Raw genomic sequence first — 25,775 nt, 5'->3', positions numbered from 1 at the left:
CGTGGGGGAGGGAGGATCCCCTCCCCTCACTTATATAAGCTTGGTGTGGCTGATAGCTAGGAGGATTGTGTGTGATGTGGCCCAAGAGTAAAGCCGCCACGCTACCGAGAAGGGGCCGGGAGGTTGCTGACATTGCCGTCGAGAGAGGTCATAAGGATTCTGCAGCTCCATTGCTATTGAAGGGGAGGTGAGAGTCGCAGCTTCCGCAACAGCACCGCCACCACTGGGGATCGCCCTGCCACCATCGAACCGCCTCCTGCCGCCCTTATTCCACTTTTTTCTCCCCTCCACGTGGGTTCTCCACGATTGGAAGAAGCTTCTGGAAGCATCTTGAAGCTTCTGGAAGCATCTTGAAGCTTCTGGAAGCTTCTTGAAGCTTCCAAAGGGGCTTCCTAAGCCCCCTTTCAGATTATATTCCCCCCCCCCGGCGGAATCCAAAGCCCCTATTGTGGTTCTCATACTCCCCTTTCTCCACCAAGTACATCCTAAACTATCCCCTCCCCGGGATTTAAACGCCATTCTCGTGGGTTTCTTCCCCCCTCCACGGAAATATCTTTTTTAAAGGTTTTTTATACCCTTTTACCCCTTTTTCAATCCGCTAAAGTTCAGTTAGTACCCCCTTTCCCGTGGAGTCCTATCCGAGGCCTTTAAAAAGGCTCGTTAAGCTTTTTTTCCCCCTTGGATTTTCCCATAATCTCCCAAAAGCCCGACTGCTAAACCCCTTCCTGTGGGCCTCCCCTATTGCCCTCTCAAGTGGATTCTTGATAACCCCGAATCTTTAAAAAAAATTCCCCTTTGCCTTCACAAGGCAAATTTTTTTTCCTAGAAGTTTAAGGAGAAATCCTATAAAGCCTTTTAAAGCCGACTCCGAAAGATGGTGCAAGCAGTCACAAACGGAGTTCATGTTCGAAGAAGATCGGCCAACATCATAAATGTGCATCCAAGGCGGAAAGGCCGCATTCGCGATGGCTCCTACGAAAGCACAAGGAGCAACCGCAGGAGGATCGTCTCCTAACATCCATGTGGATATTTCACCACAAGTCCAGGTTCTTCTTCAATTTGATTAACGTCATAATGCATGGATCATTTGAGGAATAAGGATGCATGTTTTTTTTAAAAAATACTTGGCTAATAGATCACAATTGAGGGGTTCAGTCATTAGTATTTTTTCAATAAAACAAACAAAATAAAGCAAGCATAAGATTTCTATGCATGTCTAGCAAGTGGGTTTTGTGCATTATTTAGATTAATTAATGCCCATCTTTACAAAACGGAATTATGATAGTACACTTCAGCATGGAAGGAATAAACCGCATATCACATTATTGAACATATTTTCTTCGAAATGATTCGTTATAGAAAGTTGCTAGCAACCGTAGGAAATTGGTAGGACTACATGAAAAAGATTTAACTCTAGGCAAGTGGCCTAAAAATTTAAATCAATGAAAGGGTGTGTAAGTTCAGCATGCGACAAATTCATTCGGAAATGAAAGTAGAAAAAGACTACATGTTTAAACATAAAATCCTAAAGCCTAGTAGCATGAATCTTGTTTTCATGTTATAGGATGATCAATTGGAATTATGCTATAACTTAACCTATACTTTGACCTTAACCTGAAAAGTTAGGGTTTGTAAATCAACTTATACGTAGGTAATGAATCATGTGGTTACGGAAATGATAGCGTAATCATCTTGAAGAATAGACAAGTTAAATTGGTTTAAACCTAAACACCTAAAACCGAGAGGTACTCGTTTAGAAAGGGTTAATTCAATGCAACATATCCCAAAGAGATAACTAGGGTTAGCACATTGAGGACATTACCTAGTCACTCGTATTACCAAGGCTAAAATTCCTATACCCTAAAGACTTGCCCACATTCACGGAATGTAGGGACATTGGAACATACCTGCAATAAGTGATCTAGGGTTTTTCCTAAGAATATCTCGCTAAAAAGATGAAACTCGGAACCCTAGGACCGACAATGTCGGCCTAATGCAATCAAGAACAGATTGTTATATCTAGTCATGATTTCGTGACTCCATTCGATGGGTAAATAGTCCCGTAGTTTGATGTCACACTTGTGCAACAAGATTTAGAGTTGCACGATCTTGTGATTCGATCACAAGGGAATAGCCAATTCCTCGGAATGAGATTGGCAGATTCTTACGCAAGTTATCTTACAAGGGAATGAGTAATTGTCCTGATACAGTACCTTTATTGGGTAAAATGAACAAGATACAGGGATTAGATATTTGCTTGAAGCAAAAGACCAATCAGTGAATTGGAATAATATATTCACTGCTAATAGAACTTAAGATTTTGATTAAGTCGAGATAATAGGGTACGGCCCTAACCCAAGGATATAGGGTTAACAAACAAACCCTTGGGAACCTTGCCAAGTCGCAATTGATCCCGGATCGAGTGCTAGATGCATTCGGAAGGAAGGATTCACTCCTTAGCAGTTGGCAAAAAATAACGACCAATGGAATTGATTGTGCTTGTAACAGTTTTAAGAGCACTGTTTTGCTTTGTTTGCTCAAAGAATTAAAGGATGAAAAGATATATAATGCTTCAGGTTGAAGGCCTAATGGGAGAGGCAGCTTCAGTTACCCCCGACTACCTGCCTGACCCTAACCAAGGGGGTTGTTAACCACGCCGAGAAGGTGGACCGAACCTGCCACGAGAGGTCTCTCCGTTGAGCACTATTTGGAGCAGGAGGACGCTTGGGTGTTGTAAATCGGTTGAGCGTTACTAGGGGGCTCTAGCCGTAAATCCCTCGCCTTCTGGGCCCTGCACAAGAGGCCAACGTGACTCAGGATTGGATCTTGAGGCTCACATACTAGTCTACGGGCAGAATCTTGGATAAGTAATCCCTATGGATTGCTAGATAGCCTTCGGGCGAATTATGGATAAGCCTATGGGCTGGACTTTATGTATTTCAAAGATAAATATGATAACCTATTGAAAAGAAACTTGTTTGACATTGCTTTTCTATGTTAAGTGCTATGATTATGTGAAGGAACCGGTGCCTAATGGACTAATTAGGGAAGCTATTTGCTGCATGTCCAACTAAATGTAGTAGGTAATTAGATAACTAAAACAATCGGAGGAAAGTGCGGTGGATGTGGCCATGGGTCTGTCCTACGGATGGGTGGTCCCGGTCGGCCGGGAACTTTTCTCAATCATGATAGACAGCGAGGAGATCGTTCAAAGGATATGAATAGAAAAAGGGCGTAGACCTAGAGTCTAAGTTATAAATGATCCTGATTTGCGTTGTTTTAGGGGAACGGAATGGGACTATGCCTTATGGCAGAGAGATTGAGCTTCACATCCCTCTCATTTCCCATTCTCCTTGAACCAAGTGCAGCATGAATCTGCTTCGGACCTGGCATTTTTGCGTAAAGTAGTTCACTTGGGTTTGATGCTAGTTGCTGTTAGGAAATGACCAATAAGGGAAAACCCTAATTCAGGTCGGTCCTAAGTGGGAACGGTATGAATACTTCTGCTACGTTGCAGACGTGGAAAGTCCTAGATCGCAAACCACGTAACATTCCATGGGAGTGCCAGATGGAGCTTTCTAGACATCCTTTCCGATGGACTACTAAGACGTGTCTTGAAGATAACAGGTGGACACGTTACAGGTAATTAGGCTTTCGTTCTCATTGGTAATATCTATCATAGCTCGTTCAAGTTTGTATTCACTGGATAGAGGTGTTGGGATAGGTCTTGTTACCTCATGTTATCATGCATGTCCATTGCGTGGGCCATAGTTAGACTCCTGAAGGTCACGAACCATGAAGAAGATGGTATATCAAGGACACGTCACTTTCTTGCTAGAGGGTCATGAACTCATGGAAGGTTTTCTTGGATGACCTCCAATACATATGAATGCCCAAAGCTGGTATGAGCTAAAAATGGTCCACACGGAGCCACATCCAAATGGAATGCGACGGTTCTCAGTTTTCTACGAGTTGCCATATTGGACTCACTTACAGATCAACCACTTGTTAGATCCCATGCATTATTTCAAGAACGTGGACAGCTTGCTATGGGACCACATCAGAGGAAAGAGAGACACTATAGTGGCATGAATGTATTTAAAGGAGATAGGCAAGATGGCTGCGCTTTGGCCGCAGTCAAGTGCTGATAGTCACTTGCAGCTACCTTGCGCTCCTTGTGTTTTATCCATTAAAGAAGAGTGCATTGTGAAGCAAATATTCAAGTCTATCCGCACTCCGACGGGTATGATGCGTGCTCTCATGTCCATGTTTTCTAAAGCTGACCAATTATCAGGGCTAAAATTCCATGATTGGAGTAAGATATGTCAGGTTTGTACTACGAATGGATTGTAAGTGGCCTATATATTTTGCTATTTGGAGTGTAGTCATTTTTTATAATGCTTCCTCGTTTGTGGTATTTTATACTATCGATCACAAATGCAGGATCCCTTACTCCAGAAATACGCGGGGCGATTTATAGGTTGTCAACTTTAGTGCAATGGATCTCACAGAAGGAGATTAAGACATTCTCTATTGAATCCACAAGGCGGGGAGCAGTGGAGGTGGTCTATCTCATTGAGAAATACCTGCCTACCAACATACTCACGATACAAATCCACCTTCTTATGCATCTTGTAGATGAACAAGAGATTATTGGACCTGTCCATACACGATGGATATTCTTCTTGGAGCGCTTCATGAAAACCTTGAAAGGCTTTGTGCGACAATGAGCTCGGTTGCCAGAAGGTAGCATGGCTAAAGGTTGGTTGGTATTTGAGGCATTAGTGCATATTTCATAATGGCTACCAACGGTGGATTCAGACAACAGTAGACTATGGTCATTGAAGGACGATGATAGACTAACCGGAGATGTGGTGGTTGGAAATGGGGTAGAAAAAAGAATGAATGCTGCAATGGAGGAGAAAGTGAATTGCTTTTGCATATTGCACCATGCCTCTATGGAGACGTGGCTCACTAGGTACCAGCAAGCTCAAAAAGATAAAGAGGAAGCACGATCTGAATTTCGGCATAGTACGCGCTATCGACTGATTCGATATCCCGAGAGCATAAAGGAGACGCCGTGGTTTATGTCAACACTATTGTTGCATAGAGCTTTGACTGCAACGTCTCACGAAGGAACATAGGTCTCAATGGAGGAGTGGGAATTCTCGAGGAAATGTAATCCAAAGGTGATGATGTGTTTAGGATTTGTCATATCTATATTTTATATGTGACAACTAATTGAGTGTTTTCATGTACAGTACAAAATATATAGTGCAGCGTGGTCGCGCGGACGGCATTTTCGCATGGAGCGTATTGACAAAATGCGATCCACAACAGATTGTGGTATCATGGCAAGGTTCGAGCAAGAGAGCCTATGACGAGCAACTGATCCAAACACGGTTATAGATGAGATGGAGTATTTTGGGAACTTGCAAAGTATTATCACGGTGGATTATCGTCGCTTCTCCATGATTCTATTCAATGTGCAGTGGTTCAAAGTGGTACTTGAAGGAGCTTGAGCAATAGTTTGACAAGGTCCATCTGGATTTCTCGAAATAGATTCCAAAAAAAAAATGGACGGATTTGCACGACACGTTTGTGTTGTTGGCCCATTGTGAATAGATGCATCAACTCATGTGTTCTTTAATTGTATTACGACATGGTACATGTCACAATAGTTAAATCTATCTTGTACGTGATTGTGAACATGTAATTTTCTATCCAAACTCCCTGATAACCTCGATGGTGATACGTTGTACCTTCAACTCCCCGAAGTGCGAGAGTATATGATCAAAGCGATGTTCCAAGCATAGATGAGGATAATATGCAAATAGAGGGGTCGATATTGCAAGGGGTGGAGGCCACCGAAAGCTTGGAGCATGTAGAGGAGCCAGCATTGAGTAACAATGATCAAAATATAGAATCCAAGAATTCTTTAAGAACGAGGTGGACTCATCCTTTTGTGGTGACATGTCTATCGATCTTCTAGTGTATGTGGAGTTATGTCAGGAGATTGACATGGAACCATAGGGTACTTCATACTTGGAGCATCCACCTACTCAATTCATCGACGAATCGCTTATAAGGGTACATAAAATATGCATTTTAAAGAAGATCATTTTTTAAATATTTATATTATCGTGCTTTGTACGATTTATATTGATTATGCTAACATCAATTTTTGTCTGTGCAGGTGACCTTTGTGGATATTTAGATCATCACGATGAGTTGAGGGATGAGCGACGAGGAGCTATAGGAGATCTTCACACGTATGTCACCAGATCAGATAGCGAGATTCAAAGATATGGCCGACGAGGAGCTGTCTCAGACACTATCAGGTCGTTCTCTTAGATCTACTTCGGTGCGCTCTGATGCTTCAATTTTGAGCTTATGAGGTCAATGCTCCAAACTTGGGCCAGACGAAGGGAGTGTTTTAGGGGAATGCTACATAGACCTCGGTGTAGTGAGCCCGTGGTCGGCTCGAGATACAAGTACTACTCCTTGTTCTCGTGGCGGTTCAAGAGAGCGTGGCTCAAGTGGTTGTTATGGAGGTACCAGCTACACAGTGTCTCCGTCTCGTCATTCTACTGGAGTTGTATCACCCATAGGATTTGTCACACCTGTGGGGACGTCTACTTCAATCACTCAAGCTTTTGCTCAGTCCTCCGCAGGTGACATCCCTATGAGTGCTACTCAGAGAGATACTACCCCCGTAAGTATACCCGATGTACAGGGGTCTCTTGGATATGCCCAAGAGCGTGGTCGAAGGTGGGAGAGGGCACATCTTAGGCATCCCCTAGAGGGGTATGCCTACCTTGTAGAGGATAGGATAAGAGCCATCATGATGAATGCAGAGGGGAGAAGGGTGATGGCTCGTATGAGAGAGTTGTGCCAACAAGTTTTTTAGCACAACGTCTTGGATCATTGGAAGAACATACTGGTGTCAAAGGGTTTTCGAAAGCAAAGTCGCGACCACAAAGGACCTTGACTAACTTTAGGATAGAAGATTCCTCAATTCCAAAGGTCTATCTCAATCTGCATAATTCTCATAACTGAAGACTTTTCACAACTGTCAGAATTGGCATTACAGCTCAAGTAACAGTCAAAGTCACTCAGAAATACAGCAGCTACTTCCTTTTATAGTTTTTGATCCTCAATTTCCATAGATCTTAGTTACTTTGGGTGCATTCCTAAAGAGCACAATGATGTAAAAGAAACTGGAACTCTATCATGATGATATGCCAAAGGTTAGACGATCAGCTGATTCGCATCTTGGCAAATTTACTGAAACCATATAGCTTATCTCTCTCGAAACTAAGATCGTGTCAATTTTCTGTGATCTAACTCAAGTTTTTTAGGATTCAGTCAGAATTCTTGCAGTGGAGGGTTGTGTGGCATTGAGTAGACTGTGTTACTAACATTTTGCCTGTCATAATAAAATTTTCACAGGACAAGGCTTGGTGAGCTCGATACATGGTAGCAAACCAGCTCTATGAACTTTGTGAAGTTGTTTCATTGAGTATCAACATTTTGTAGGCACTATCCCTTCAGTCGTTCTGCCGGAATTTCCTCGTGTGCTAACAGCATTAAGCGGGAGTTTTCTCTATATTAGGTAGGATTTTTGTTAGAATATTTTCCAGTGACAGCATTTAAAAGGCATTTTCCATCGACTGGATACACGTTTTGCCTTCAATCTGAAAAGCTTTTCGTGTATATCAATGAGCCTTCTTCTGAAACAATATCAGGCTATAGTACTTCTCCTAGCATCAAAGGCTAAGAACTTTTATTTGACTATTCTCTCTCTCTCTCATGAGAGGGAAGAAGAAGCAGGAGGATGAATTAGGTCCTGCCCTAGGCTGGGATTCTGGTGCTCCAATTCTAGCATCATATTTTGATCTGACTGCTTTTGCCTGCCATAGGCCATTGTCAACTGCTACAAATTATTCAGAATCCTTCTACTTCTTCCAAGGCTCTCTGTGTCAAAGAGCAGCAGATTTTCAATCTCTTGCGTTTCTCTCCCACCTCATCATTCGATCCTCTTTTCCCTTGAGCTTTTTGGTAGACATTATGTCCAGTTCTTCCTCATGCACCGAATTTTGTGAGAAGCGCCATCAGACTTCAATTTTTATGTGCTTTTTTTTCCTAATTCTTTTGCTATGTCAATTTGATTCCCCTTTTTGCTTTTTCTTCCCCTTCAGCTCTCGTTCGGCAGGTTCCTGCTTTTTTTTAAATTCTGAAAAAATGGCCCTACTTGATGGTCTTCTCAAACTTAAGTACTTTATCAACGGCAAGATCCAGCTCATTTTTGGCTGTCTGATGTACTTTCCGCATTTTATCATCTACAACATCCCTTTTAGTTTTTATGGTTTGTAGATTGCTGCATACCCTGCAGAGATGATGTACTCCCCATTTTGAATCTGGTCAAGGTCCATAGCTGCAACTACATAGTAACAAAACTGACAATTGCCTTCAAAACTCCAAGCTCAAGAACAAAACCCACTATTATCGATACAGCAGTAAAAACACCAATCTGGAACAAGAACTGTGTGTCTAATGCACTTTGAAAGTTGTTAGCAAACTTGATATGTATAACCACAAAGCCTCTTCCCACAATGCGCCACCCACCTCCAGTAAATCCTGTGATAAGTGCATTCCATGAAATCACAGTTCGAACTGGTAGTTTCTCAAACACATCCTGTCCTTCTTCAATTGAATCACATGTGCCATACATATCTAAAAATGTGTTTCCCACATGAGTCTCTGTTTCTAGACCACATTTTGTTATTTCTGTGTGTATTTCCCATCCTGTTTTTAAAGCTCCAATCATGCCACAAGCTCTCAAACTACAAACAAGTGTGTTAGAATCAGGAGATATGCCTTCCAGCTGCATTTGTTGGAAACAGTTAACTGTTTCTCACCACGTCCAGACTCAATGTATCCTGCAATCAATGCAGGCCACACAACTGCATCTCGAACAGGTAGTGCATAAAAAATTTGGCATGCCTCTGCCAGTGATCCACAATTGATGTACATGTTTACCATTGTGCTGCCCATGTACACATCTGTTCCAGATCCCCTAATAATTACTTCTCTAGGTATTTGATAACCTGTTTTTGGAGCTCTTGTGATACTAGATCCTTCAAGATGGAAACGAATGTGATGGGATCAGGGCTGCAACCTTCAAGTTGCATTTGTTGAGAACATTTCAGTGCCTCATCACCAAGGCCATGTTCCATATATGCTGTGAAATGGCCTTCACTTGATTTATACTTTCAGCATATATTTGCATTATTAACAAACTAATTGCAAATGCAATTCACTGATCTACTAGTAAATCTGACCAGATCTATGCCCAAGGCTTTATAAATCCAGGTAATCACTATCTTGTCCGCTCCTCCTGATGATAATCTTTTACCATCCCTTAAATAGGCCACACAATACATGATATCTTTATGCCCCTTAAGACTATGAACAACAACCCCCTGCAAAGTTTGAATGTACAAGCTCAGTCTTTCTTCTTCCTCTTCACCTCCATTGCAAGATCCAAGGTAGATGGTAATCGATATTCTAGTGCTTCTGAAACTGAGCCAAACTTCCCAAACATCTCCACCACTATGCTTCCCACAAATATATTCATTTCCAAACCCCTCTCCACTATACTGACACGCAGAACAAAAATGCAAACACAACAACTAAGTATGTACAAAGTAACAAATGTCACACACACAACTTTTTGGTGGATTCCACACCTCGGATGCGCAGCAGTACGACATTCACCCCCTCTGATCCTGCGCATCCTCTGGATGGGCCAACTATCCATGATCATTGTCGTCAAGATCCACGAATAGATCAATCTCTTCATTGTGTATTTTCGGTATTTCAGCAAGATTATCTATCATATCATCTGTCTCTTCTACTGGAGTTTCTTCTCGTTGCTCTTCTCTTGCAAATTCTTCAAATGCATAATCCTCATCATCTCTTTTCTTGGAAATTTTGATTTTTTTTCCTGCAATAGGCACTCTAAGCACTGTCCCATCCAATTCTGTCAGCTCATACGTTGCATTCTCAAAGACATGTCTGATTATGTATGGCCCAAACCATCTTTTCAGCATCTTCTGAAGTGCAGTATGCTGATTTTCAAGGCTGCTATCAAAGACTAATACCCAGTCTCCCTCTTCTATTGCTCTAGGCCGCAAGCGATGCCTGCTGTCAAACCTGTCCTTATTTCTAGGTCTAGCAACCTTCAACCTGTCAATAGCTAGCTGAATATCCTCTGGTCTTCTCTCCAACTGTCGAATCCGAAGAGCTAAGAGCTCCTCTCTCGTCAAATCCTCCTGCCAAGGAAAAACTGACCAAGTCAAAGCACAAGTCTCAGTCGGCATAACCGGTTTCTGACCATACATTAACTCTGCGGGCATATATCTTGTGGTAACGCTGTGAGTCATACGATCAGCCCACAAAGCAAATGGTAGAAGTCTCGGCCATTCTCCAATCCGTCCTTTGCATGCTTTGGCTAATGCTTTTACTATTGACGGATGCCCTCTTTCACTCTTCCCATTTTCCTCTGGATTGTATGCTGTAGTTAGAGCCAACTTGATTCCTAGTTGAGAGAAAAACCCTCTAGCTTCATCTGCATCCAATTCACCATGATCTGTAGTGATCTTACCCACACAGCCATACCTACAGAAAATTTCTTCCAATAAGAACTTACACACTACACTAGTGGTCTTCATTCTCAAAGGTCTGCCCTCAACATGATTGGTAAGATCCTCTCTAGCCAAAACAATATATCTCATTTGCCATAGACCCATAGGCATAGTAACCAAGTCAACTATCCACTAATAATGAATGCATAGCGGATAGGTCAGATGAAGCTCATCTTGATGATGCACTACGGAATACATTTGACAGTCTCTGCAAGTCTCTACAAAGTGAGAAACATCTTTGTACATGCCTTTCCACCAATATTTCTCCTTGATTTTTTCATAAGTAGCCCACACTCCTCTATGACTAGCACAAGGACTCTCATGAAACTCCCTCATCACCTGTAACCATGTCTCTTTATCGTAGACAACCCGCAAGGGTAATCCACCTCTTTTCTTTGGGTGCTTCCAAAGAAATCCATCCTTGAGAAAATAACCTTAGGCTTTTCTTCTGATCTTCTTGAACTCTTCATCTGTCCATTCATCTCTTTTGCTTAGTGTACTAAGGTACTTGCCAATCTACAACCAATCTCCAACATAGAGTTCTTCTATGAAAGCCACAATATCATAGATGGCAAACATGATCAACCATAGCGGCTGAAATTTTTCATTATCCTCTTCTGCAAGTAGTGTCTTCTCATCATCATATCTAGCTCTAGATAGCATATCCGCCACTGAATTATCCTTCCCTGCTATGTGTTTAAATTCTGGATTTAATGACTTGATCTATGCAATCCATCTCAACATAGCTATATCTGGAGTAGAGCAACTCGCAATCATACCTATCAATGGCAAGCAATCTGTCTCTACCACAACTGAGGCTCCAATAAAATACTCATTGTCACATTTGAGAGCCGTAACAATCCCTAATAACTCCCTCTTGATTTGCGGATACCTTCTCTGTCTCTCATTTAGGACTTTCGCCCCAAACCGAATAGCATACATATTTCCATCTGCATCATCCTGACCCATAGCCCAATCTATGCCAATTGGACTAGTGTCAACTATCAATACAATAGGCCTTCCGCAATTATAATCCGCTTTCCTGAGAGTAGGAGCGATCTGCAATAACTTCTTCAATTTTCGCATGGCTCTAGTGTGACTCTCATCCCAATAAAATTTCTGCCCCTTTCGAAGTAGCTGATATAAACAATCTGCTATGTGTGCAAAATGGGGTATCCAAATCATATAAAACACACAAGCTCCAATGAATCTCGGTGCCTCTGAAGTGGTAGAACAATACTCTGTAATCTTGCATATAGTATCCACCTTCTCAGGTGAGGGTTTCCTACCATAATACCCACACATATGTCCAACAATGACAATCTCATTTACTCCAAAAACGGATTTTTGCCCTGATAGTGTCAAGTTCACTTCTTCTAACCTGGCAAAATTCTTCTCACAAGCTGAAATATGATCAGCCACAAAATATCTGCATCCCTGCTCATTTAGGCTCTCATTCTTCTCTTCTTCTGCGCACCCCTTAATGGGCACATCATCCAAGAAAGGCATGGTAAGCTGAGGTATGTAATCACGAAGGACCTTATGCATGGCATTCATCATATGTGCAACAGAATTAGTGGCACCTTGAGGCAAGGTACACATCCTGACAAGCCCAATAGGAGTTCTCATAATGGTTATGTCCCTGCTTTCCAAAGCTAGCTGAAACTAGTCATATCTCGAATACAAATCACCTAAAGAATAGATGGCACGTCCAGCAAATGCTTCTGCAAACTCATCCACAACTGGACCTATACCAATATTCTTGATAGTAACTCTATTTACTGGCTGCATGTCCTGTATAAATCGGAGAGTACCATTCTTCTTTGGAATCGTAAACCACCTATTTGAGTATGGTGCAGATGAAGGCTCTAGGATTCCCATCTTGATTTTCTCATTCAACAAGTCAATTAACTTTGGCAGGTGTGCCTTAGGCACTGGAATAGGTCGGAGGTTCCATGGAATATGAGGAATAGTAAAGATCACCATAGGAGTAACAATATCTAGATTCACACATCCAATCTCATGCAGGAAAAATGCAAGCCCCTTCCATGTCGCTCAAGCATCTCGTGAAAGCATTGTTTCTCTGTGGGTAGCAAGAAATCACCATTTCCAATTTTTAATTCAGCAAGAGTCTCTGCTGAAACTTTATGGCCTATATGCTTTGGATTCCTCAAAATTGGATATTTGGCAGCCCTCTCTATTTGCTGATCACTGTCAGGTGGAAGCGGTACAGCTACCGGCTTCACCTTCTTATCCACAGTCTTGTATTTCGTGTCAACCGTGGCTTCATTATGATCCTCTGCATTACTCAAATCTTACTGTAAATCAGCAATTCTGCACTCTAGTGGCTGAATATCCTCAGCCCTCTGCTCTATGGACTGCATAGGAATAGCCCTAAACTCTGGATGCTGAAATATTTCAGTAGTAAACTCTGTTGGCTGAAAGTTTTCAGTCCTCTGTGTCTCTGTAGGCTGATCATAATCAGCCAGAAACTCTGTTTGCTGAATTTCTTCAACACTCAATACTTTTTGCTGAGTCACCTCAGTCTTTGACTCTATCAGTGACACAAAATCTGCAATTTCATGAAACATGTCCAGGGATTGCACTGATACATTACTGTGACAACTCTGCATATTAGTTTTCAGCATATTTTCCATCTCTGTCATTGTATATGCACAAACCACACTATCATACATCCCATCTATATGCTCATCATCCTCTAAAATACCTATATTTTTCAAATTTTTCTCCTTCCTGCAATGTACTGCCTGGCAGCTCTAGGCAACTTAGAAGTCTTCTGATAACTCATCGAACTATTTGCTGAAATTCCAACAAAACTGGAGGAGAAAACATTGCTGCCAGGAGGCGAGAACTCCAATCTCCTCTGTTTTGTACCACCGTCGTCTCGCGAAACATCGGTACCTCATGAAAACCCGAATCCCTCACAGTGGGTAAAGGTGCATCTCTAAGATTATCCATGTTTCTAACATGGTTCACACACACAGTCATAAACTGAACTACTCTCATACCATCTTTACTGCGAATCCGTGCATAAGCAGATCCATCATCCATTACTTTTGTTTCCATGCGCATCTCTGTGATGAATGGCTGTCCAGGAATTATGGGATAAGAGTATGAATCTTGCACAAAGAAATGGAAATCCTCCTCTACATCACCAATAGAGACCCTGACACTAGGACATGCAGCATACACATCACCTGCAGTGTTGTTGGCGGCTCTCATACACCACCCATGCTCTATATCCATAGGCCATCTATTACTTTCATAAACTCCACGAACTATGAGATTAATCTCTGAACCATGATCCACCAAAGCAACATAAGGCACCTGTTTCTCTCCAATTTTTACCATCGTTTCTGTAGTTGCCCTAGCCCAATGACTCCGCAAAAAGTGACTACGCGATATCAAGACATGCTCATCAATTTCAGCATAATGCATAGGCTGAACCCTCTTCTCTATCTGTGGAAAAACAGAAGTATTCTCAACCATAACCTCATCCTCATCCTCATCCAACTACCCAATCAAAACTCCCTGTGTATCAGTAGTAGGCAATGCATGTCTTTTCCTCTTCAGGACTTCTTGGAACTGATCTTGAAACTCTCTTTTCGAGATGCCCAAAACCTTAGAAATGGTAAAAGTCACCTCACTGCCAAGTATCTTGTCATTAAAGATTTTCTTCATATCCGTAGATGTCTCAATATCAAACATCAATCTAAACCCTGGCTACTTTCTCTCTCTAGGCTCTTGCCTCTTTTCTTTCTTTTGAGCATCTTCCATCTGTCGTTCTCGCCCTGGCCTCAAAGACGGTCCTGCAGTAGGTGGAGTAACAAACTCACCCCCTCTAGTCTTTTTAGCTGCATTTGGATTTTCTTCATCCCTCTTACGCTTCTCCTCAACAAGTACATCTGCTCCCTGAGACTTAGCCAAGTAGACATAAATAGTGTACCTGTCAATAGGCGAATCCCAACCTGTCTCAGATCTGATGCTAGAACTTGCACTAGTCAAAACAGTCTGTTGAATTTTTCCCTTGTTTGCCGTCTCTATAGCATAAGTCCATAATGCTGACTGATTCTTTGATTCTTTCTCAATTTGGACTCCATATGTAGAAGCATCTCCTCTAGCTGCCACATAAGAAGTAGGCGCAGCCATGTCATCTACTAATTTCTTCATTCTGCCTTTCCCAAAATTGGTGGCAAGCGGAGCTCCTGTTTCAGTCAACCAGATCTTACCATCTTGTCCCCAGAATACCAAATTCTTCCTCCTTGCATCCTGAAAAGATTCACAATCCCTGCAATGTTGATGGTCCGTACTATCACACCAAATACATCTTCGATCTCTCCTAGGTGTACTAGGAATACTCCTAGGTGCAGTAGGAGCACTAGAAGAAATAGTAGGCATAGTTACAGCAAACTACTCTTTCAATTTTTCAACCAATTCTGCTTTAACTGACACCAGTGTCAAATCCGTTATGCCGTTGATTATGTCATCAAGAGAGGAAGGCACCGACGGAGCGGATGGTTTTGGAGCAGAAGGAGCCGGCATCGGTCTTGGAACAAGAGGAGTAGAAACAATAGGTACTGGCATAGGCCAAGAAACTGGCTGAGGAAGAGAAGAAATAACAGGGATAGAAGCAGGCATAGAAGCAGAAGACGGCGTCGGTGTCATAGATCTATTCTGTAGGTGGGTCTTCCATATGCTCCTCTTGGTCAAAGTCGAGACTGCATCCAGCTAGGCATCTTGCCAATCCGTTTTAAGACCCATAGGCTTCGTGCGATCTTCAAGAAGCTCTCCTAATTCTTCCTGAAGAGCAGGATCTGCAGCTTGCAAGAAAAGCTCAACTTTCTCAACATCCAGTGCTCTTTGTTCAATGGCATCAAGCTGATATAGCTCTCTTCAAATTCTCGTATCAACTCTGAAGCAGCTAGACCTTTGTTTGGCATGTAGACCCACTCTCGGAATGACCGCCGTGTAGCCATCCCAAAGTCATCAAGGAAATACTCTTCTTTCAGGGCCTTCTTAAAATCTTGCCAATTCGAATTTTGAAGAAAAAGATCAGTCACTTTTGCCCTCAAGGCGGGTGTGACAAGATGAAGGAAATACTTACTCATAAGTCCTACTGGTACTAAAAAAATCCCATCTTGATCTCATACGTCTTCAAATAAGCTGAAACATTACGGCCATCAAATATCTTCTTTTCATTCTCAACTGCTTCAATCGCCTTAGTCGCGCTGATTGTATTCTCCTGCTCCGAATATAGTTGCCTTTGTTGACACAACTATTGTTGATGCAACTGTTGCTATTGCTGCATATACAATTGTGTCTGCTAATTTTGAAGCTACATATACATAAACATATTCTACAAAATCTCCTTTAAATCATTTTTTGAAGTACTTGAAGCAGCAGTCAATGATGGAGCTGAAGTAGAGGACAAAGCAGGAATTGTAGAAGAGGCTGAAATTGATGCTGAAGTATCTCCCATCCTGAAATTTAAATGCGAGGCTTTCACGTCTTCTCCACCAAAGATGTCAAAGGGTTTTTGAAAGAAAAGACGTGACCACAGAGAACCTTGACTAACTTCAGGATAGAAGATTTCTCAATTCCGAAGGTCTATCTCAATCTGTATAATTCTCATAACTGAAGACTTTTCACAACTGTAAGAATTGGCATTATAGCTCAAGCAACAGTCAAAGGCACTCAGAAATATAGCAGCTGCTTTCTTCTATAGTTTCTGATTCTCAATTTCCATAGATCTTAGTTACTTTGGGTGCATTCCTAAAGAGAACAATGATGTAGAAGAAACTGGAACTCTGTCATGATGATATGCCAAAGGTTAGACGATCAGCTGATTTGCATCTTGGCAAATTTACTGAAACCATATAGCTTATCTCTCTCGAAACTAAGATCGTGTCAAGTTTCTGTGATCTAACTCAAGTTTTTTAGGATTCAGTCAGAATTCTTGCAGTGGAGGGTTGTGTGGCATTGAGCAGACTATGTTACTAACATTTTGCCTGTCATAATAAAATTTTCACAGGACAAGTCTTGATGAGCTCGATACATGGTAGCAAACCAGCTCTATGATCTTTGTGAAGCTGTTTCATTGAGTATCAGCATTTTGCAGGCACTATCCCTCCAGTCGTTCTGCTGGAATTTCCTCGTGTGGTAACAACATTAAGCGGGAGTTTTCTCTATATTAGATAGGATTTTTGTTAGAATATTTTCTAGTGACAGCATTTAACAGGCATTTTCCATCGACTGGATACACGTTTTGCATTCAATCTGAGAAGCTTTTCGTGTATATTAATCAACCTTCTTCTGAAACAATGTCAGGCTATAGTACTTCTCCTAGCATCAAAGGCTACGAACTTTTATCTGACTATTCTCTCTCTCTCTGATGAGAGGGAAGAAGAAGCAAGAGGCTGAATTAGGTCCTGCCTTAGGCTGGGATTCTGGTGCTCCAATTCTAGCATCATGTTTTGATCTGACTGCTTCTGCCTGCCATAGGCCATTGTCAACTGCTACAAATTATTCGGAATCCTTCTACTTCTTCCAAGGCTCTCTGTGTCAAAGAGCAATAGATTTCCAATCTCTTGCGTTTCTCTCCCACCTCATCATTCGATCCTCTTTTCCCTCGAGCTTTTTGGTAGACATTATGTCCAGTTCTTCCTTGTGCACCGAATTCTGTGAGAAGCGCCATCAGAATTCAATTTTTATGTGCTTTTTTTTCCAGATTCTTTTGCTATGTCAATTTGATTCCCCTTTTTGCTTTTTCTTCCCCCTCAGCTCTCGTTCGGCAGGTTCCTGATTTTTTTTTAAATTCTGAAAACATGGCCCCACTGGATGGTCTTCTCAAACTTAAGTACTTTATCAACGGCAAGATCCAGCTCATTTTTGGCTGTCTGATGTACTTTCTGCATTTTATCATCTACAACATCCCTTTTAGTTTTTATGGTTTGCAAATTGCTGTCATACCCTGCAGAGATGATGTACTCCCCATTTTGAATCTGATCAAGGTCCATAGCTGCAGTGCCTTCAAAACTCCAAGCTCAAGAACAAAACCAACTATTATCGGTACAACAGTAAAAACACCAATCTGGAACAAGAACTGTGTGTCTAATGCACTTTGAAAGTTGTCAGCAGACTTGATATGTATAACCACAAAGCCTCTTCCCACAATGCGCCGCCCACCTCCAGTAAATCCTTGATAAGTGCATTCCATGAAATCACAGTTCCAACTGGTAGTTTCTCAAACACATCATGTCCTTCTTCAATTGAACCACATCTGCCATACATATCTAACAATGTGTTTCCCACATGAGTCTCTGTTTCTAGACCACATTTTGTTATTTCTGTGTGTATTTCCCATCCTGTTTTAAAAGCTCCAATCATGCCACAAGCTCTCAAACTACAAACAAGTGTGATAGAATCAGGAGATGTGCCTTCCAACTGCATTTGTTGGAAATAGTTAACTGCTTCTTTACCACGTCCAGACTCAATGTATCCTGCAATCAATGCAGACCACACAACTGCATCTCGAATAGGTAGTGCATAAAAAATTTGGCATGCCTCTACCAGTGATCCACAATTGATGTACATGTTTACCAGTGTGCTGCCCATGTATACATCTGTTCCAAATCCCCTAGTAATTACTTCTCTATGTATTTGATAACCTGTTTCTGGAGCTCCTGTGATACTAGATCCTTCAAGATGGAAACAAATGTGATGGGATCAGGGCTACAACCTTCAAGTTGCATTTGTTGAGAACATTTCGGTGCCTCATCACCAAGGCCATGTTCCATATATATTGTGAAATGGCCTTCACTTGATTTATACTTTCAGCATGTATTTGCATTATTAACAAACTAATTGCAAATGCAATTCACTGATCTACTAGCAAATCTAACCAGATCTATGCCCGAGGCTTTATAAATCCAGGTAATCACTATCTTGTCCGCTCCTCCTGATGCAAATCTTTTACCATCCCTTAAATAGGCCACACAATACATGATATCTTTGTGCCCCTTAAGACTATGAACAACAACCCCCTGCAAAGTTTGAATGTACAGGCTAGACGCGGACGATTGGCACCGAATCATTAGGGAAGAGGCTACATATTCTCCAGGACGTTGGAGACAACAACACGAGGCGGGGAGGACACAACTGGAGGCTGGAGTGGTCCATCATATTGGGAGTGACGACCACAATACATATCTGGAGGACTTTGTAAGTTTTTTTTTGTTTTGCTTGCTTATTTTTTTGCAATATCCTTTGTATTGACAATCATGTTTTTAACAGATGTATTTTGTTTTCTTTGCAGCACTCCATTACAAACCGTGATCCCACTAGCCTAGAGACTCGATATGCAAAGAGACACGGTCTCAGCGCATTGATCGATCGATTGTATGGACGCGGCGGCCCTGTAAGTCACTCATCTTTTTTGTCCGTAATTACTAAGTTTAATTAAAATGCATTATTGTATGGTGGATTGATGTATAGTTGTTTCTTTTTTTTTGCAGAGTCTATTCGATGCTCCTTTGTGGTGGCAGGACGAGGTTTCGGATCGCGAGGATCTATAGCTCGCTCTTGGATCCTTGGAGCTCACATACTCTTCTTTTTTGGTCATGTGATCTGTGTAGACATTTTCTATGTAGTAGTAGTATCTTGCCATGATTGTAGCGGTCACTTTCATTATGCGATCATGTATTTATTTCATGTATCAGTGTTATGATTCAAGTACACTTTGCCTTTATTTACACGAGCATTGTACACATTACTGAAACTATTTTGAATGGCCCAAATAAAGCAATAGTGCTATATGTGGTAGGGCAACTTACTACCCTGCCAAAAATTTTCTTTTTTCCCTTTTACCATCGCTATTAGCGTCGCAAATTTACTATATGCGTCGGTATCACCATCGCATTGACACAAATAGTGACGCTGATAACGACGCTAATATCGATTGTTCTATGGCATCGTCAATAACGATATTTTTTACGATGACGGGGGCAAATTTCTTTATGAATATTTTCGTCACTTTGAACGTTGGTATAAGCCTATATCTTGTAGTGTTTAATGGGATCTGAATTCATGATCAAAATTGACCAACAAAGTATCAAACATCTCCTTAGTTAACCACAAATCTCTGACCGTCATATCAAATGGGCTGCATTTATTCAAAATTTTCATTTATTTATCCAATTCAATCCGAAAAAGAGAATTTTTTTTCGATGCCTTAAGTAGAAGACCAAGTATCTATAATATCTGCATGCTATTTTTTGATTTCCTTACTCCTATGAAAGATATCTATGACCAAGTCCCCAGTTTTCAACCTGATTGGAATAAACTAGTTGCTAATAACAATATTCCAATAGATTCATTATCTTATTTTGATGGATGTATGTTTTATGAGAAAAGATTGTGTGTCACTGTTCCATTTAGATCATTTGTATTACATGAAATTTATTGTTCCCCATATCAAGGCCATAGAGGTATTATTTCTACTTTACGTACATTGGTTAAAGTTTTTTATTGGCCACAGATGGAATCTAATGTTTCTAACTTTGTATTTGAATGTTTAATTTATCAAAGAGTGAAGTGACACCATGGTAAGCAATATGGTTTGTTGATGCCTTTACCAATGCCGGAATGACCATGGAAACATATTTTAATGGATTTAATAATTGTTTTGGCTAACACCGAAGCTAATCATGATATGATTTGGACTATTGTAAATCGATTTAGTAAACAAGCATATTTCATTCCATGTGCAAGAAAACATTAACTCCATCTCAAGCTGCACAATTGTTTTTTAATATTATTTTCACTAACCATGGTTTGCCAAAAGTTATTATTTCTAATCGTGATTCTAGATTTTGCAATAATTTTTGTACTACTTTGTTTGCTAATTTAGTTACAAAGATTGATTTCTCATTTGCATTTCATCTTGAAACTAATGGGAAAATAGAACGTACTAACATTACAATTTTAGATATTTTATGTACATACACAATTTCAAAACCCCAAACATGGAATATACACTTGTATTTACTTCAATTTACATACAATAATATATCACATACAACTACCAAAAAGTTATATTTTAAAATCATTTATGGACATAGATTGCCTACACTTGCTACATCATTATCAAACAAAGTTAAAGCTACTGATGATATTGCCAATATTAAGTTAGCCCCTAGATTTTATGGACCTTTCAAGATCATTCAGAAAATCAATGTCAATGCATTTAAATTCGAACTACCCCAACACTCGAAAATCCACAATACTTTTCATATCAGTTTGTTACGACCTTTTAGAGACTACTTACCTGTTCACCCTGCCTATGAAAACCTTGCTTTGTTAGAAGAAGAAAATGAAATCCTTGAGCCTGAAACTATTCTACACACTGACTTTATGATCAATAGAACCGGCCATAGATACTCTAGATATTTCGTTAAGTTTAAAAATCATCATGTTGAAGAGGCCCAATGGATGCATGCCCGCGACCTAAGTCCTTACCCGTCATTGCTCGCTCCAAATTGAGCTAATAGCAATTGAGGAAAATTGCTATTCCACCTCAGGGGTATAATGCCATGAGGCATATTCCACAGTGGATTCTATGAGACCACAATGGATTCCATGAGTTTTTTTAATTCCAGGGTGGATTCCGTGAGGTTTTGCGATGGATTCCGTAAAACTATATTTATTTGTCAAAGCTTATACATAAGGTGGATTCCTTGTGCGAGAAGTTGACGGGGATGTCTATCCTTTTCGGGCATCATGTTAATTTAATGTGCAGGTGGGTGATTTCATAGTAGATGATTTTACAAAATACATATTTAAATTAATGGATGTTTATGAGTTTAGAGTGCACTCGTATTAAATTGAGGTCAGGACAGAGTTCCAACCTATTTATTTATTTTGTAGCTGAAGATTGCTAGGTATTCACTTTTGTTGGTTTAATTTTATTATTTTCTAACAATTGTGAATGCTTCAATTGATGTGTAGAGCAGGCAACGGTGGCGTTGGACAGCACTAGGCAATAGCATGTATTCAAATTACCTACAAGAAGTTATCATTTTTTTTGGGCGCGCGTCTTATCATTAAAGAGGTGGCTCTAATATTTATTTAAGCACGCTTATTTATTGAAAGGCTTGACAAATATTAATTATTTCATACGTGCATGGATGCACGGTTTAAATATCTCATTATTGGACATTCTATTTGGGCACAACCAGACTTTTGGGCCGCCAATTGCTTTATTATTTATTTTGACAAAGGAAAATACAAAAACCAAAGCATGCTAATTGTAAAATTGGACTATTTTTTAGCTTTGAGATGAATAAATTTATAAATACATGCCTTATGAAGTGCGTACACAAGGCATGGGGGAAGATTGTACCCAATTTGTCTTTTTTTCTCATGTCGTGCAAACTCTCTTCTTGTTTTTTAATGAGTTTTAGAAGAGTGCTTTTGTTCTTGGGTACCTTTCGGCGCTCGCTACGTATGCATCCAACATTCGATTTGCGCACCAGGTGGTGGTGGTGGTGGTGGTAGTAGTAGCAGTAGTAGTAGTAGTAGTAGTAGAGAGAGAGAGAGAGAGAGAGAGAGAGAGAGAGAGAGAGAGAGAGAGAGAGAGGTTTTGTTAAAGGCGCACCTTTGGTGTCTTCGAGAAGGTGAGTACTAGTAGTAGTAGTGGCAGTAGTAGAGAAAGAGAGAGAGGTTTTGTTATGTTAGCTATATATAGTCTGATAAAGCTCTTTTGATGCCTATGAATAGGCTCTTGTAAGTTCAACTTTGTAATTTTATATTTTGAATATTAATATAACGGTAAGCCTAGATAGAGCTATGGGTTTTTCCCTTGAGCCCCCAAGGGTTTTTTTCATCCATAGTAAGGGACCTTTATTTGAGCAGGGGTGTTAGCTATATATAGTCTGTCTATATATATATAGCGCCCCAGGTCCCCTCTATATATTCCTATCATGTGTGCTCAGTTGACACACTTCAAGGGTTTCACTTCCTGTGTCTCATATCTCTCTTCTTTCCTCTCTTCCTTTCGTCTCTTGTCTTCCTTGCAGTAACCAACATGTTAAAGGTGCATCTTCGGTGTGTTCGATGCTTCGAGAAGGCGAGTACTAGTAGTAGTAGTGGTAGTAGTAGTATTAGTAGTAGTAGAGAGAGAGAGAGAGAGGTTTTGTTAAAGGTGCACCTTGGGTGTGTTTGATGCTTCGAGAAGACGAGTAGTAGTGGTGGTGGTGGTGGTGGTGGTGGTGGTAGTAGTAGTAGTAGTAGGAGAGAGAGAGAGAGAGAGAGAGAGAGAGGTGGTGGTAGCACTAGTAGTAGAGAGATATATATATAAATTTATATGCATATATTTTTAAGGGTATACCTTAGGTGTGTCCGACACTTTGAAAAGACGTGAAAGGATTGTGTATCTAGGCCCGGTAAAGAAAAAGAGAGATTGGGCTTGGAGGTGAATGGATGGTTTTATTGACATGCTTTGTTCTACCTTCTCCTACGCTCTACATATCGAATCACACACAAAGGAAAAAGATGGCGAGGTCCGATGCAATACCACATGACGAAAAACACTTTGACATAGAGTAGCTACTCCCTCGTCCCCATATATAGCATATTAGACTTTACATACTGTTGATCCATCCGTACGTGGGTGGAGACTTTACATACGTTAATTTTGTTGAGTTATAAGAGATTAAATCCCTTCTCAAATCATTTAAGAAAGAAAAAAAGAATGATAACAAAAACAAATTGTTTGTCGTAACATAGACCAAATGGAAAATGATGAAGGCTGTGATGTTCAAGATCATGCAGCTTATCTTAATCAGTGTGTCCCATGTCCTTGCTCTCAATGTAAGCTGGTTATTAGACAAAAGCATCGATTGTCTATAGAACACGTACGATGCTTTAGCGAGTTTTAATAAGAGATCATTGATCAGGTGATCTTAGATTTTGAGCGAACGATAAGAAAAGTGTATATCAATCATGCATTGTATTTACAAACTAATTGAATATCATATACAAAAACATTGGATGTGGTCGTATAATTTATTACATGGAAGTGACATCTCACCCCAAGGAGGAGTGCACCCTTTGCAGCCAGTTAGAAGAGTTCGTGTTTGTGTGATGGATGGAGTGCCTGAGCCAATCCACTACTTGGAAGGTACTACCCAAAGTATACATTCATTACGAGAGGAGACAAGTAGCCTTCCAGACTTTCCTATAATCTTGGAGCCTAAGATGGAGGCAATGATTGATGCATTGATGCCCATGGGTGTCAAGGCATCTGATCCGCTTAGAGAGGAAGCATTCATAACATTATATGATAGGTGCCAAGTATCTCGCCTGAAGACACTACTTGCACTCCTAAGTGTGCAAGTAAAACACGGGTGGAGTGTGTGAGTGTGACCGAGTTGTTCAGGTACCTTCTACGTATGCTTTGTTCACTACAACATAAATGAGGCATAGACGTGCATGTTAGATGCGCAAAGTCGGGCGCATCATTGCGTCTATGTGTGCGTGTAAAAAAACATGTTAAAGACACGAATTTTGCATCTATATATCTGCGTAAATAGATGCCAATATAGACGTGCCTCCAGACGCGCAATTATTTAACCACGTGAAATTGGACTTAATATAATTAAAAAACCAGAGTTAATAATTATTTAACCACCTGAAATTGATTCTTGAGTATGCACCTGTGCACATGATAAAAACCATAGAATTAAGAATACACATTGAATCATTGAATTAAAAAACCAGAGTTAATAATTATTTTTACATTGCTCTCTAATGAATGGTAGTTCCTCCTATTGACAAGCCTGATATAAGTAATTAGTGACAAGCGACAGAAACCTTATAATACAATTAGTAGCAAGCATTGCAATATGTATCTCGTAATTTCTCTACTTGAATATGATAAAAAATACTTTCTTTTTATTATGGAAAATTCAATTTAGCTTCAAACTTGACTATTGATTCTTCAGTATGCACATGTGTGCATGATAAAAACCATAGAATTAAGAATACACATTAAATCATTAAGCAAATTAAATATGTTACAGTGAATAATCCATCTTATCTTCAATGAGATCAGCCCTTGCTAAACTATCTATTTCTAGATCTATGTTATCAAGAGGTAACGAAACAAATAAGTCTATCCCACCATCATATGTGTTGCTATATTGCTCAATAACTTCATCAATATCATCGACAATCACATTATTGTCTTCTTCTGTGTTTCCTTGAATATCCTCGCAAGGTTCATATTGTACTATATCATGCATATTATCCATTATGGTGTTATCATGTACATCATCATTAATTGTTGAATTGTCATCTGCTATCTCCATGTTGGTAATATTACCATATATTGGTTTTGAACGATTAGATATAGGGATGACATACCACCATCGGTAATTGTTTATCATTGGATGATACACAACCTGTATTTGAAAAACAAAAGCAAGAAACTTAAATACTTATTATATTGTGTATATGTATCACATGTATACATATTAAAAAAATAGCTTTTGTATATATACCTGCTCGCATTGGTGAGGTAGTACTAATGTGTCATTCTTGTTTTGGTGAAATTTTGTAGAGTCAATGATTATAAAACCACTTGGATGATGTCTGATTGTGCAATACTCACCATGTGTTACCACTTCTTTAAACAACTTCAAATCCAGTACATATATAAAGAATCGTCTGAAGTCAAGCTTCAGAATATCTTGGATCAAGCCACAATAACCTTCCATGGAACCATTGGCATCCTCGAAGTGAGCAAGGATACCACAATCTTGGGTATTTCTATTTTCATCTATACGTTGAGTTCAAAGATGTTTACCCTCACACCAAATAGCATTGAATAATGTGCACTAGTAGTAAAAGATAAAAGATCAAACATGTCAATTATTTATATAAAATATAACTTATAGAGACAAATTAATTGATAGTATGTCTCACCTTTGATAAGCAACCTCATGCGTATTCCCACTCTTCTTGAGATATATTAATTTCCTCCTCTTT

The 25,775-nt window shown here is 40.2% G+C and overlaps 1 protein-coding gene across 1 annotated transcript in view; it reads right to left on the bottom strand.

Moving 5' to 3' along the window:
* Positions 1 to 18,344, bottom strand: part of LOC148037580 (pentatricopeptide repeat-containing protein At5g27110-like) — a 112,467-nt gene extending 94,123 nt beyond the window's left edge. Inside the window, exons 1-4 of the mRNA XM_087677121.1 lie at positions 17,870 to 18,344; positions 17,591 to 17,757; positions 9,111 to 9,272; positions 8,465 to 8,887 (exon numbers count right to left, since the gene is read on the bottom strand). Coding sequence (XP_087533247.1) covers positions 8,465 to 8,887; positions 9,111 to 9,272; positions 17,591 to 17,757; positions 17,870 to 18,344 — 1,227 coding nt within the window. The remainder of the gene's footprint in view (positions 1 to 8,464; positions 8,888 to 9,110; positions 9,273 to 17,590; positions 17,758 to 17,869) is intronic.
* Positions 18,345 to 25,775: the final 7,431 nt, after the last annotated feature.

The sequence above is a fragment of the Lygodium microphyllum genome, chromosome 4, assembly GCF_053477565.2.
Source record: "Lygodium microphyllum isolate KBCC chromosome 4, Lygodium_microphyllum_v1.1.10, whole genome shotgun sequence".
NCBI lineage: Eukaryota > Viridiplantae > Streptophyta > Polypodiopsida > Schizaeales > Lygodiaceae > Lygodium > Lygodium microphyllum.
Note: the sequence above shows the minus strand (reverse complement) of the source record. Positions and strands in the feature narration are given on the sequence as shown.